The sequence below is a fragment of the Sceloporus undulatus genome, chromosome 1, assembly GCF_019175285.1.
Source record: "Sceloporus undulatus isolate JIND9_A2432 ecotype Alabama chromosome 1, SceUnd_v1.1, whole genome shotgun sequence".
NCBI lineage: Eukaryota > Metazoa > Chordata > Lepidosauria > Squamata > Phrynosomatidae > Sceloporus > Sceloporus undulatus.
Window position 1 is genome coordinate 216,083,322 of NC_056522.1, and position 13,872 is coordinate 216,097,193.

The 13,872-nt window shown below is 38.8% G+C and overlaps 1 protein-coding gene across 4 annotated transcripts in view; it reads left to right on the forward strand.

Annotated features, from left to right (window-relative positions):
- The window catches only part of RBMS1 (RNA binding motif single stranded interacting protein 1), a 186,620-nt gene extending 173,908 nt beyond the window's left edge, over positions 1–12,712 (forward strand). For all 4 annotated transcript variants that reach the window (XM_042459747.1, XM_042459831.1, XM_042459664.1 and 1 more), the window contains exons 11-14: positions 5,145–5,255; positions 7,712–7,792; positions 9,002–9,086; positions 10,090–12,712. In XM_042459747.1, coding sequence (XP_042315681.1) covers positions 5,145–5,255; positions 7,712–7,792; positions 9,002–9,079 — 270 coding nt within the window. In that variant the 3' untranslated portion in view covers positions 9,080–9,086; positions 10,090–12,712. The remainder of the gene's footprint in view (positions 1–5,144; positions 5,256–7,711; positions 7,793–9,001; positions 9,087–10,089) is intronic.
- Positions 12,713–13,872: the final 1,160 nt, after the last annotated feature.

Consider the following 13,872-nt stretch of genomic DNA (forward strand, 5'->3'; position numbering starts at 1 on the left):
GTAAGTTTAATTCAAGGTGGCTGATAGGTTGCTTCAGGCAAGGTCCAGTGCAACTGCACAAGAAAGATGATGGTTTCAGGAAGAGATACAGGTAAGAAAAGATGAGATGAAAGACTCAAGGCATTTAGAATTTTGTGAAGATTATCACACCAGCGCTTACCATGAGCTCAGCATTGGTAAATCACCTCAAACATTGAGGGAGCCATACGTGTGAAAGCCTGGTGCACGTTCCTAACATCAGAGAATTGTCAGCTCCCTCTAGCATCACTGAATCATTTGGAGAGAGGGAATTTCCTCTGAACGCAAAGTTTCCTTTCAGAGGAAATTCCCTCTCTCCGAATGATTCAGTGATGCTAGAGGGAGCCAGAGATTCTCTGACGTTGAAGAAGTGCACCAGGCTTTCACACATGTGCGCTTCCTCAACGTTTGAGAGGTGATTTACCAGCGCTTACCCCACTGTAAGCACTGGTGTGATAATCTTCTGTGTTGGCACTTATGCCTGCTTCTGTAAAGAACAGGTAAAGGGAAAAAGCCCATTACTAATTGTCTTGTCAAACATAAGGAGATTCTTTTCTGTGATCTGGAAGCAATAGAAAACACCCGTTGTTGTTGCAAAAGCCTTGTGATTTATTACACGCTTGGTAAGCTATACAGAAGAATATGCATAAATCATACCAATCAAACATATCCATTCCACTGCTGGGAGCCTGAGAGAGATATCTGCTCAGTGGGCCACTTCTGCAGCCACCCAGGAACATAGCACCCCAAGCCTTAAGGTCCGTGTTGAAGCTCCAAACTTGTGCCAATTTCTTTGTTATTTTCATATATTTCTCCCATGATCATGCCACCCCTAGACCATACCCATCTAAGGCCATCCATCAGGTGGTTATTTTCACTGGTGTTAGCCATGAGCCTGAAACCACTTCAGGATATGCTATCTTTAGATTTATCCTTATGCTATTCCAGCTGCATGCCATGTCTCTCTGGGTAAGCTGCTGTTTTTTATATGTGTTTAGATTGTTCCCTGTGGTTTTCCAGCTACATATTATCTTTTACAGACATTTAGGTTGGCAAATCTACAAGACACATGATTTATAAGAATCAAATCAAGGTTTTGCTCAAGAAAATGAAGAAGGCTTATTTTGATGGCATGGAGGAGAACAGTGACATGCCACTACACCTCCTCAATACAATATGTCTTCTGGGGGTTGGCCATACATTCCACCCCTTGGCCTGACACAGTTTCCTCTCCAGGTCTGGGTATTTCACCCCTTTTTCAACTTGGTTAGCAACATCCTGCACTTTAACATATAATTATTTTACTTTGATATACAGGATATAAACTAATATGCATAGAACCATGATTAAAATAATGTCTAGATCAAGGGAAGTAAAAGTGCCACTCTGTTCCAGGCCTCATCTAGAATACTGTGTTCAGTTCTAGATACCACAATTCAAAAAGGATGTTGACAAGCTGGAGTGTGTCCAAAGGAGTGTAACTAAAATGGTGAAAGGTCTGGAAACCATGTCCTGTGAGGAGAGACTTAGGGAGCTGGCCATGTTTAGCCCGGAGAAGAGAAGATTAAGAGGTGATATGATCGCCTTGTTTAAATATTTGAAAGGATGCCATATTGAGAATGGAGCAAGCTTGTTTTCTGCTGCTCCAGAGAATAGGACCCAGAACAATGGATGCAAGCTACAGGAAAAGAGATTCCACTTAAACATTAGGAGAAACTTCCTGACAGTAAGAAATGTTCAACAGTGGAACACACTCCCTCAAAGAATGGTGGAGTCTGAAAGTCTTTAAACAGAGGCTAGGTGGCTATCTGTTAGGGATGTTTTGATTGTGAGTTCCTGCATGGCAGGGGTTGGACTGGATCGCCCTTGTGGTCTCTTCCAACTCTATGATTTTATTAATTGGGGAAACAACGGATTGCCAACATATTTATCTAAAGGTGTTACCTTATTTTCTAGTGCTTTTACATCTGTTGCATTAATAACACCTATCCCAGTCTCTATAGCACCCAATAAGCTCTTGTATGTTGTGCATTTTTAATAACTCTTTGATTGTCAAGATATTTAAAAGTAACATTCTATTTTACATTCCAATTCAATATAAAGTTTTTCTTATGCCAGGGAACAGAAAAGTACAATCCCCTAATATTATCCAATCTCCGTCCCCTATTACAGTCATACAATTGCCTTAGGTACCCAGTAGCCATTCCTTCTAAGCAAGAAATTGCTATTCGCAGAGAGGTAGAGTTGTCGGACCACTTTTACTGACAGCATGCTGATAGAGTACCCACAAAGGCAGCCACAGTAGTATGCACCATTTCATTCTTTCCCCCTTTTTAGGAACATGTAAGGGAATAAACAGAAATTGTATTGTGTCATATTTCATGTAACAAAATGGACAACATATGACAGCTGTTCCTTTCGTACTATCATATAGAAGTTCCCTGTTGGAACAGAGAATTCTATTATTATTTACACTTAACTTTGGCTGTGTCCAAATAAATTGGGGAGGTGGTTTTGGCCAGTAACATCCAGTAAGCAGCCCCTGACCCTGTACTAATGACCTCTCCTAGTTGATTAGCTTAGTTGGGATAAATCACCCACACCTTTTGTCCCAGAGTTACAAAGATCCAAACTCTTTGTCCCCTCTGCTTGAATACAGACCAGGACCTGGTACTTGTAAGATAACAGATATACAGTATTTAGTTTTTCACAGATCAACTGTGTTATGCTGTGGCCATCTGGGAGCACTACATGGTGCTGGTGTTATGTAGCAGCATTTTTACTTATTCCTGAAAATCTGCATCTACCACCCCTCCTAACACCTGTACACCTTTTAAGGCCAGATTAAATCTAGGTGTGGTCCGCCTATAGATGCCATGTAGGACCTTGATGTCAACACCCAAGAGTACTATCATCCTCCCTCCAGCTGGCATCACTACCCATGTTGGTGCCATCAGATCAGCCCAAGCACTGTTTGGTGTGACCCGGAGGGTCATCTTTTCATAAGGCTGAACCTTCCATACCTTCAAATGTTTTACTGGTGTAGGTGTCATCAGTCCTATCATGCACTGCAAGGGCATCCTCCCAGCACTGAGAGGGTGATTAATTTAAAGTCAGCCTGATTTGAAATTGCTCCACATCCACTCAGGATGTATGGTAGGGTCAGCTGTTTTGCCTTCTATTTCCAAAGTCCATTAAACTGCTGGATGATGGAGAATGATATATCCAGTGAATGTTCCACTCATTTGTCCAGCCTTTCATATCTTTATTCCTTCCTTTCCTTATTTCTTTTAACATCTCATCTGTAATCTTTTGCACAGCAGTCTCTACTCCACTCTGCTTCTCCAGCCACAAATTAACTACTTCTCTTATATCACACTGGAAACTCTGCATATACAATAACTCTCTAGTTTTCTTTTTGTAGCTCTCTTTTAAACCTACTTTGGCCATATTCAACTTACTATTACCTTCTGTTCATTAGCTATCCCTTCCTGCACTATCTTCTCAACATTCTCTTTATCTCTACTTATCAAATCCTTTTCTTTTGTCAGATATTTGCCTTGTGGTTTTGTTTTTGTTTACTAAATTTTATTAGGATAGCACACATTAAACACATATTCATTCAAACATACATATTACAATACATATTTTATAATACATAAACAAAAATATACATTATACATATCAAACAAAGAAAAAAACCATTTTTTAAAATATGACTTACAAGTTCCTAAGTTGATGTTTATATCTGAGTTTGGCTGACTGTATTTTCCACAAAATGTTCTGTAACTCTTCTGATTTTTTTCCCTACTTAATTCTTAATTTTGTAGTTTTCATTCTCACTTGAAAATGAAGCTCTAAATCCAAGTCCATATATAACAGATTAAACAAATGAATTTTTTCATTAAAAAAAGAAAAAAATGACCAAATCAATATATCATCACTCTTTTTTCTCTGCTTATATTAAATTATATCATATTACCAGTTGGAACTATAAACAAAATAATCTGTGAGGTACAGTGTCCATAATTACATCATAAATACTCAAAATAATTACTGGTATCTGAGCACAGAGTTAACTACCAAATTAATTCAAATGTATGAAACTTAGATATCTGGTTGTATAATACAAATACATTGGATTCCTTGTGGTTTTGGTCTTCAATTCCTGCTCTGTTCATTTATTAATACTGCCCTGTCCTTCATATTTCTGACACAGCATTATCAGTCACTTCACCTCTTCCTCCGATCAACCACTTTTAAGTTTACCTTTCTTATTTTCCTTAGTTGATTTTAATAATTATTTTTCAAAGTTCATATATGTCATCAGTATCCTTTTTAGGAACTCCCAACCCCTTTAGCAACTCATGCATGGAATCTGAAATCTCTGTCTTTCTGCACATCACCATCTGCCCAATTAACTGAACCCATGGTTCTCCCTTGGGCTGGTCCCAATAATGCCAATAGAGGTCCATGCATTGGAGCTAGAGCCCCATTTATCAGGTGTGCCCTCATTCCAGCCATTAGTGCCTGGGTGTCAAGTCCTGTAAACAGCCTGATAAAATTCCTCCTTGGATAGCCAGGTTCCTCAAGTGTTGTGTCGCCTCATCAATTGTATGCCAGGCAGGCAACTGCTCCTCCCAATCCATAGCTGCAGGGTACCTCACAGCCTGCACACAACAGTCAAACATGTTTGCCATAGTACCTGGTGTTGGCAATCTCAAGTACTGGTTTATTAAAGTATCCCTTGCCAGTGCTCCTAATTTAACTAGTTCTTCCATACTTAAATAAACACTAGTGTTTCCTTGACCCCACAGTCTTACTAACCATTAACTAAAAGGCTTGCCCTGCCATTGTTTTAGTCATCTGGGTCATGACTGCATTCCTGAGTGGCCCTTTGGACTTGTTACTCTAGATTCAGCTTTTTTTTTTCTGTACCTATGAAGTTTTGGCTGCAAGTGGCTGTTGCTAGCATTCACTTCACCTACTATTATAATTTAGCTATCAAAGAAGTTGGTCACTGATTTTGCAAGCAAAACAGAAAAGTAACCCATATTAGGTTACATTCAGACGTACAATTTTATTACTGTACCTTAATCTGAAACATTCCTTTTTCTTTTTTGCAGGGGGCTGTGTTAACTCCTTCCATGGAACACACCATGTCATTGCAGCCTACATCAATGATCAGTCCATTGGCACAGCAGATGAGTCACCTTTCCTTGGGCAGTACTGGAACCGTACGTGGCAATTTTAATAAGGCTGAATAAACACACACACACACACACACACACACACACACACACACACAAACTGTTATGTTTTATCTGTAGGAAATTCTTTTATTAAGGTATTCTATTTGATGTTGTATTTTCACTAGCCAGTAATTGTCCATTTACTAGATATCACAACAAGTCCAGTCACCTCTCAACTGTTAAGGTTATTTTTTTTTTTAATTTTTAAATTGTCCAGGGGACATTGCTGTCATTTTGAGGAGTTGGAAACTGAATCTAACTGTTCTGCCTTCTTCTGTCTATAGAGAAGAGAATGAATTCTTGGGTGGATTCTCTTTCTCACTAAAACATTTGATCTATAATGTTGAAGCCAATAACACTTCTGTTGGTGCTTTATTTTGGGTGACAGCCTGATTCCTATGACATGCTTGTCCCTAGTCAGGGAACAAATATGGGCACTGTTAGCTGGCTCCTCTGTCTTAAAAGTGGGGGAAGGTACATAAGAGCCTAAGAGTCCTGCTGGATCAGAACAAATCTATATTAGATGTGGATCTAATCCACCATTCTGTTCACACAGTGACCAGCCAAATGCCTATGGAAAGGACCACAAGAAAATTATGACTACAGTGAGACCCTCCTGCTTATAAATCCCAGTGCACTATATAATGCAGGTGATACATAAACATCACCATAAGTTTGTTAAATCCCTTTTAAAGCTACGTAAGTTAACAGCCATTGCCATTTTTATGGGAGTGATTTCCATAGTTTATGCACTTTAATCTGAATAATAGAATCATAGAGTTGGAAGAGACCGCAAGGGCCATCCAGTCCAACCCCCTGCCACTACAGGTTGTAGTGTTACAAAGGAGAGGAGGCAGCTTTTCCCTGTCTGCTTTTTCCATAGTGGATGATGATGATGATGATGATGATGATGATGATGATTTATTTCTAGCCCGCCCAATCACGAAGAATCCAGGCAGGTTACAACAGTAAAATACATCAAATTACAATAGAGTTAAAAAAAAATCAAAGCCTAGACCTAACCCCCCCCCCCCATTCCCAGTACTAAAACAGAATTAAACAGTAATAGTATAAAAACATTAAAACATTAAACAAAAAATGGGCAGAAAGATAGACGGGGAAGAATAGACAGATGAGGGGACAAATATCTCTATATCTGGGGAGAGTAACTAAATTGGAAAGGGCTGCCGGAAGAGATCCGTCTTGAGTGCTTTCTTAAAAGCTGTCAGAGTGGGAATGTGACAGATCTCCTCCGGCAGGTCGTTCCATAGTTTTGGAGCAGTAATAGAAAAGGCCCTCAGGGAAACTGATGTTAGCCTAGATTTTTTTTGGCTGTAATAGATTTCTTCCAGAGGACCTTAGTGTGCGGCACAGACAATAGGGAAGAAGGCGTTCCCTCAAGTACTTCTTGAGGCCCAAGCCATGTAGGGCTTTAAAGGTAATCACAAACACCTTGTACTTTGCCCAGAAACTAATAGGCAGCCAGTGCAGGGACTTCAAGACTTCAAGATAAATTCATGTTTCATACAGTGCACCTTTATCTAATCTCCCATTACTCATTATCTAAGGTAAATAGCCCAAAATGTTTTCTCATGTGGGAATTAGTTCCACCACTTACCACTTTGGGTTGCCCAGATTACCACTGGTTTGATAGCTTTGGGGAGATACCCTAAGATGATTTTCAGCCCCTCCCTGCTTGTTTTTCATTTGCAAGTCAAGACATTTTTATTTAAAGCAGGCATTTGATGTATAATTAATATCAGAGTGGTTTTTTATGGAACAGGTGGGTTTTAGTTATGCTTTTAATTTTTGTATATTTTAATCTAATTTTATATTGCTTGTGAATTATTTTAATTGATTTGAATTTTATAGAAATTTTAAAATGTTTTTTTATCTATGAACCACCTTGGGTCCCTTCTGGGAGAAAGGCAACATACAAATGAAATAAATAAATAGTAAAACTGTTCTATGTTTTGAATATTCTAGTGAGGTACCCAAAGTTGTCCTTCTGAATGTAGGAAGGCATCTCTCATGTGCTCCTTGTATTCACCCACCACACTTAAACAAGTGGGTATAAATTTCAGCAGACCCAGGATTCATTTTTGTTCCCCAGAGACTCCATGCTGCCTGTTTTTGTCCCTCATCAGTGCTGCACCAGCCGGCACGCTCCCTAAAAAGAAGCTGCTCTAGGTGACTTCTTTTAAAGGGCGTCATAATGGCACTCGCACGCCATGATGACTATGCTCTGGCTAGTGGCATTTGAGCACTCACACACCCCATGTGGACAGGGGCATGGCAAGGTGGCGCATGGGCACCAAAAGTAAGGCTCAGCACATATGACCCTTCTGTTTACCTTACATCCATATTTTTGAGAGAATCCAACCTTGTATTGCTTCTGTTACTTACATTTAGTTGAATGCATTTCTCTGCCTTTCTTGTAGTACATGCCTGCCACAACAGCTATGCAAGGAGCTTATATACCCCAGTACACACATGTTCAAACAGCAGCTGTTCCAGTTGAGGTACGTTAGATTCTATTAACTAAAAGACTGTTGTATACAAATCCTACTACATTGTTGTGAAGAAGGTGTCATGGTTGGCTGTGACAAATCACCAAGTTGCCTGACTTGCTGCTCCCACTGCTGCTACTGTATCCCTGGTCAAGAGAGATTGGCCTTGCCACTGGTATGTCACAGCTGAGCAAGAGGAGCCCCACCAGAGACAGTGCCAACAGCTTTGATCTACACTGTCACAGTGCTTCTGTTGTTGCATGAGTCATACCTCACATCTGCAGGGAGAAGGGTGGGTGTACTAGAGCAGCCACTGGTGGGCCGGGCTGATGTTGCAGCCATGGCTCTCAGCAGCCCCGCTCTGCTCAGCAGCCCCATGAGCAGAGGCCCAGACCTGTCCCACCAACAACAACTGTGAGCCTCCAGAGAAGCCATATAGGGCCCCAGCACATGGTGCTGTGCCAGGGACAGCCTTGACTACCAATTGCTCCTTCCTCAGAGCATGCCCCACAGCTGTAGCAGACGGAGCAGCAACACATGCATTCTCCTCCTTTGGTGTCAGCCATGTTGCTGTATGCCATATTGCTGCTGTACAGTCTTGCACCATCCGTGTCTCTCTCCTCTGACTCCTGGAAAACCACCAGGTACCTGCATCACAATCCTGAAAAGTGTATGGCAGCCAGGGTTTGCCCCACTGCTGCCTTGGGGCTGCTCAGAAAGGCTGTGGATGTAAGCGGGCAAGTCATATCTAAAATAGTAAGTCCTTATATATAAAGTTGTAGAGGGCCATATAAAATGGTGGGAGGACTTGAGCATCTGCATTTTTTTAGTATCCACTGCTGTGTGGAAACAAGCCCCTGATCATACGGGGGGCCCACTGCACATAATCTTTCAAAGTAATGGTATTGGCTCCACATGACACTGAGAGCTCTTCATATGAAGGGTGCACAAAAAAACTGTCAAGCTTTGGCAGAAGCATTGAGGAAGCTCAAACAAATTTGTAAATGTATATCTGATCCTTTTCCTCTGTATGTAGAAAAAAGAATGTGTATTGTTGTAAAGGAGATCTGATATCCCAGACAAGATAAATATATTGAGAGAGAGGGAGAGGGCAAGATCCATATGTGGTGAAGTCTAGTTTGAAAACAATGCCACAATTACTTAAGTTTGAAGAAATATCGCTGGCATTCCTCCTCCCACCTACTATATTTTCTTTCACAGGAGGCCAGTGGCCAACAGCAAGTTACAGTAGAGACATCCAGTGATCATTCTCCATATACTTATCAGCAGAACAAGTAATTATGAGGTAAAGTTATGTTTCTTTGCACATAAATTATGAAAGAAACCTTGCATACAAATTCCTTATTGCAACAAATATTTTTTAAAGCTAGAAAATACTACTAATTGTTTTCTCAAGCCAATTTTTTTTAAAAAAAATCTTAAATAATGATGTAACAAACTGAGAAAATACATATTCAGTGCATGGGTATCCTACTTAATATATTGACTATCTTCTCGGTCCCTGTAATTTTCTTATTCAAATTGCCTACTACAGAATCAGAACGTAGGGGGAAAGGGGAACAAAGTTTTTCACTTTCATTAATCATAACACTGTATGTGTATGTAGCAAATTTTCATTAGGATAACCTGTCTCCATACATTTAAACACTTCCCTTCTGTAACATACCTTATTTTTGTTTGAAAATGCCATCAATATTTTCATGCAGTGATGCAGAAGAGAAACCCAGTGGTGTTTCCAAAGGAAAAATAATAATGTTGGTTTCTCTGTTAAAAATTGTGATCATATGCCACCGTTATGGAATGCCCTCCTCTTAGAGGCCCACTTGGTGCCTACATTGCTGTCCTTTTGGCACCTAGTAAAAAAACATGTGTTTATAAAAGCCTTTGGGGCCTAACTGGTTCTGCTCAAATCCTTGTATGTACATGGATTTAAATTGTTTTAAAGTAGTTAGTTGGTTTTAATCTGCCTTCTTTTAACTTCTTAAATAGTTTAATATGCATTAGCCTTCCAAAATCTCTTTTGCTTTAAATTGATCACATTATTTTATTGCACACTGCCTTGAGATCTTTAGCTAGAGGCAGGATATAAATATTTTGTTAGTAAAATAAACAAATACCTTCAGGTTCTAAAAAGAGAGTCTAGCACATGCCAGTAAATTGATCAGAAAATGCATCTACTCCTTTTCAGTTCTAGCTTTACAGCTGAATAAAATCCTACTAGAGTCAAGCTCCATGTTAAGAAAGAGGCAAATGGAATTGAAATGTATTTGTTTTATTCTCTTTTTCAGTTATGCGGTGTTGACCTTGCCTAGAGAAGGATGCAAAGGCTGAAACAATCATGGATTTTACTGATCAATTGTGCTTTAGAAATTATTGACAGTTTTGCACAGGTTCTTGAAAACGTTATTTATAATGAAATCAACTGAAACTATTTTTGCTATAAGTTCTATAATAAGGTGCATAAAGAAAAAGAAAAATCCTTAAATTCATCCTAGTAGCTGTTCCCCTCCCCTGAACAGGTTTATTTTAGTAAGAAATTTTTTATCAAGTATTATGTCGCAAAAAAAGAAAAAGAAAAAAAAACCTGACCATGCACAGATTGCAAAAGAGACATGTTCACGTGCATGACAGACTTCGTCTCTTGGGTTTTTTAATTTTGTTTTAATTTTTGTTTTAATTGTATGAGATTTATTTTTTGAAATTTAAACTAGTAAACATCCACGCCAATGCTCTGTGCTTGCTGTGTGAGTGTCGCTATAGTGCAGTGTTGCGGTTGTTGTGTCTGTTTCCATTGATGGGTTTTTTGTTTTCTTTTCTTTTAAGGTAGTGTGAAGTGTCTTATCCTTTTTCTATCAATTCCAATTTGCCTTAACTCTTTTAATGCTGTAGCTGTTTCAGTACGTAGTCCAAACTAATGGTGTAGAATGCTTTTGACCAAATGAGCTGGTCTATTATGCCTTGTAAAACAGCAGGATAGGGCTTCTAAGAGGTAGTCAATTTAAAATTGCTGAAAAATCTGGCTTTTTAAAAATGTGTAGTAAGTGTTTTTAATGATTTTGTTTTTCCTCACATAATAATGTAAGGTTGTGAAATGCAAGATTGTGGGGTGGGGGGAGGAGGGCAGGGAAATGTTTTGTGTGAAACACATTTTTCTGACGGGGGAAATTTTAATAGGATAAATTGTTTGTAAGGCCTTATGCCGAATTAGTTTTTCCTCTGCTAGTTAGGAACTCTGCTGTATGATGCAATGTAAAAAAAGAAAAGAAAAACTTTTTGCCTTTTTCCAGAAGCTAATTGTTGTTCTAGTTTTAGGGTGCGGGGAATTTGGGGGAGGGGGGAAATCTGCAGAATGTTTCTGTCCTTCCTTTCTAGTAATGAATAGTGTTTTAGAATGATGCTGTATTGAGACCTAGCAGATAGAAGCATTTGCTTTTACAGCAAAGGCAAAAGCTGAAAGACTTTTTTTTTCCAAACATAAGCTGAGATGTAAGTAGAAAACCTACTAGATTGGGTACTAGCTCTCTATATTAGGTAAATAAAGACTTGGCACTTTTTAAAGGTAACTTTACCAAAGAACAAAGAGCCAGTAACCAATAATTCTGAATTGTCTCAGCAGTTACGTCTTCTGTAATCTTTATTATTGTTGTTGTTATTATTATTATTTTGCCGGACCAGTTTGCGGTTAGAAGAATGTGCCTTTTTTTGTACATTTGCATTTAGGTTTTATAATTTTTAATTGATGTATGGACACACACAAAAAAAGCATGAAGGAAGACTTGGATCCAAGCAGTGCCACGCTTTACATCATCACTACAAGTGTTAAGTGTAAAGAAGAGGGGGGAAAAACTATTTTGAAACTATGAAATTCCTGATTTCACAAATACACTGTTATTTGTACTTTTTACATATTAGAGAAACTCACTGCTATTAAAGTTTGTTTTATTATGATTGCATGTGTATTAAATCAAATGGTAAATTAAGTTGTCTTCCAAAACTGTGTACTTGTCTGGTCAGCTGTGTATGATCAGTTATCTACCTCAAGGCTTATTTCCTTTTGTAATGGGACAGGTTGCTGGCCCTCCCTGTTCCCCCAGACCAAATCATCCTAGCTCAGGAGCTAGGCCTAAGCAATTCTTTCTTTTCACTTTTTTTAGTTTTTAAATTTTATGTATTCAAGTACAGATGTCAGTGACATTTCATAGTTTCAAAAGTCAATGCTGCTCTGAGAAGTGTAGATTCTAGTAAATTACATAGTCATAAGAAATGTGTTTTCTTTCTTTTTGTTACTTTGTTTTTTAAAGAAAAAAAAGTTGTGGTATTATTGGTTCTATGCTCCCTGGAATTGACTGCTTTGTCAAAGTTCAGACTTCTTGCAACTCGTTCCCTATAACCGGTGTGTTTCCATACCTAGAGAAGAAAGAGAGAAAGGTGTTATTTGCTACTTGATGTTTTCATTCAATTAGGTAAACTTTGGGTTAGAGAAAGGGAATAGATGCTGCTAGAAAAGTCTGAACTAAGTGCCATACTCATTATCTGGGTAAGATTTGAAAAATGTAACCTCTGTACATAAAGAAATAATCAGTTACTTAAACATCACATAGTAGACAGCCATTAAATTATAAAAAAAATAATTTATGAAGAAAGACCTTTTGTACAGATTGAAAAAAAAGATTTTCATAGAGATATCTATATGATCAAGAGAGTTAATTTTTTATTTTTGTTTTACTAGTGCCACAGACTTGCCAGTGGTAACTTATTTGTCCGGTTCAAGATAACTCTGTCATTTTGTTTCCTAGGACTTGTTGTTAAATGCCAAAAGACATTTTTGAACTGTACATTTGATTAGATTGTTAGCTTTTTTCTGTTTTATTTCTTTTGAAAACTTTTGAATAAAAAAGATCAAAAATTAAATTTGATTCTTTCTCCTGTTTCTCTCACATTCACAGAGTTGGTGGAATCAGGCAGCATTATTGATATATTCTAGCATTCTCAAATGCTCTGCAAAATATATTACTTTGCTTAGAGTTCTTGTACTTTACTGATATTAACATTCTCAAAACTGCACTGTATTCTTTTCAAGGGAAATAACTCTTGGGTGTAACAGAAGAAAATGACCTGATGACATGATTGAAACAAGCAGTGTTTGTCTTTCTTAAGCATCCAGTCATGCCCCACCAGTATCTCAGAGATGTGGCCTGAACTCAGGTGGTCTCCAGAATCAGAACAAAGACTGTTCACTCTTTATATTTTAATACTAGTGAAAGAAAGTGCTGTCAAGGATGCCGGAGCCCAACGTAGGAGGAGCTCTTTTACCATTTCCTGACTACTGCAACTACATCCATTGACTTCAGTACACCGGGGAGGAACTGGCCATCCTACTTCATCCTTAACCGGCTCGTGAAGTCAAAGGCTTTCATGGCCAGCATCCATAGTTTTTTGTGGGTTTTTCGGGCTATGCCGCCATGTTTTAGAAGAGTTTCTTCCTGATGTTTTGCCAGCATCTGTGGCTGGCATCTTCAGAGAAGACCAGCTCCTTGAGTGACCTGATTTTTGGCTTTCATAGGCAGACAGTCCAGACATGAATTTTCCAGGCAAATAGAGAGTGCACTCCAGAAAGCAAGCGTTGGTTTGCACCATCTGCTTGTGAGCTATAAAGTGGTGGAAGAGTAAAACTATATTTAATTTTCAAAAAGGAAAACAAGATCTCTCTCGATCTCTCTCTCTCTCTTTCTTTCTGATCTTCTTCCTATCCTATAGGTATGTAAAGGGCAGGTATGGGTGGCTCAAGAGCTCTCCTCTGCTCTTTAAAGCAATCTATTTAACAGTTTCTTTTTTCTACATCTGTACCTAATTTGTCAGTCTGGAAGGCGTGTGTATAGGAAAGACCAGTGGTAAGTTCCATTTGACTGTCCTAAGATCAGATAGCCAGCCCTGCGTTGGAAGGATGTGAGGAAAATTATATGGAAACCAAATCCTACATCTCTGTGCCACCTACAGAAATTGGTTTCACTGGCAGCGTCCTCTAACTCTCTAAGACTGCATCTGCATTGCGGAAATAATGCAGTTTGACT